At 27.6% G+C, this 1,345-nt stretch overlaps 1 protein-coding gene across 1 annotated transcript; it reads left to right on the top strand.

Annotated features, from left to right (window-relative positions):
* Positions 1 to 266: 266 nt before the first annotated feature.
* LOC105457819 (long-chain fatty acid transport protein 4) lies at positions 267 to 1,040 on the top strand (the record flags this gene model as incomplete). The annotated part of the gene is made up of 2 exons (XM_011702702.1): positions 267 to 417; positions 803 to 1,040. Coding segments are annotated over exons 1-2 (367 nt in total), but the record flags the coding sequence as incomplete, so codon positions are not given.
* Positions 1,041 to 1,345: the final 305 nt, after the last annotated feature.

Genomic DNA, 1,345 nt, shown 5'->3' with positions numbered 1-1,345 from the left:
TGTTAAATAAAATTGTAGATATTAAATAAATATTGTAAACTTATATGTTCTATTATCCTTGCGTCTGAGTAAAATTTACAAAATAATTAATAGGAATATATTGCTTTTTGCCTTAAACATTATTATATAAGCTTTCAGAATCACTTTTAAGCATAACAAGATAATTAAGCTAGCATATCTTCTTCAATATATCTTCTTGATCATGAGAAATAGTTTCAATTATGAAAAGTTGCTTTCCTTGAGCATCGCTTATTTTTTTTTTTCAGAGGACTTCTAGGATATATTAAAATGTTGTGGTCAGTACATGGTCACGAGAAAAAAAACAGAAATGTCGCCGATATATTTAGACAATGCGTCAGTCGTCATCCTAATAAAATCTGCTTTATTTTTGAAGATCAAGAATGGACTTTTCAACAGGTAAAACAAATTCTCTCTTATTTTTTTATAGAAAAGGGATATTATTTTTATTTACGAGTCGTATTTATTTATATGCTTTATTCGAGGATTTTTATCAAAACATTTGTGATAATAATTCATTGATCAATTTGTTGATTATTTCAATTATATATAAATGCAGTAATTATTTGAAAAATAAATGTATGGTTTGAATTAGCAAATTATGTACGTAAATTTTTGAAATTGTCATTTAGTTGTAATATTCCATGAAGTATTTTACAATTTGCAATGCTGATATTATAATTGATTTTCAGGCTAGGCTTCGTGTTTGTCTTTTTTTACATTGTATATCTATTCTTTATAAGTGTACTATATAATTGTACATAATTATATTAATCTGTCATAGATAGAAGATTTTAGCAACAAAATCGCGACGATATTTAAAACACATGGCTATAAGAAAGGAGACGCGGTTGCTTTACTGTTGGAGAATCGGCCGGAATTTATTGCGATCTGGCTAGGTTTGAATAAAATTGGTGTGATAACGTCGTTGATTAACACCAATTTGCGTAAAAGCAGTCTTTTGCATTGTATTAATATTGCAAAGTGTCAAGCGCTTATATATGGCACCGACTTTTTGGACGGTAAGGGCACTTTTTTTAATCGGTATAATTAATAATTAATTATCTGTTTTACGTTAGAATCGAAAAAGTAACGTCTAACAAGGGAAAGACCAGGTCAGTACATCACGAATCCTGATATTTTTTTGGTGAAACTAGAGGCAAAATAAAGATATGGTGTCCGAGCATTTGATTGAATGGACTTTAGTTTTCGAGTAAGAATTTTCAAAAAATAAATTTTTTTAAATAATAATATTCAATATTTAATAATAAAAAGCGATATATTTTTTTCATTCAACATCGGTTATAATAATGCTTGGGAAAAAATT

Source organism: Wasmannia auropunctata, unplaced genomic scaffold (assembly GCF_000956235.1).
Source record: "Wasmannia auropunctata unplaced genomic scaffold, wasmannia.A_1.0 LD335032.1, whole genome shotgun sequence".
Taxonomy (NCBI): Eukaryota; Metazoa; Arthropoda; class Insecta; order Hymenoptera; family Formicidae; genus Wasmannia; species Wasmannia auropunctata.
This window is presented reverse-complemented; position numbering and strand designations above follow the sequence as displayed.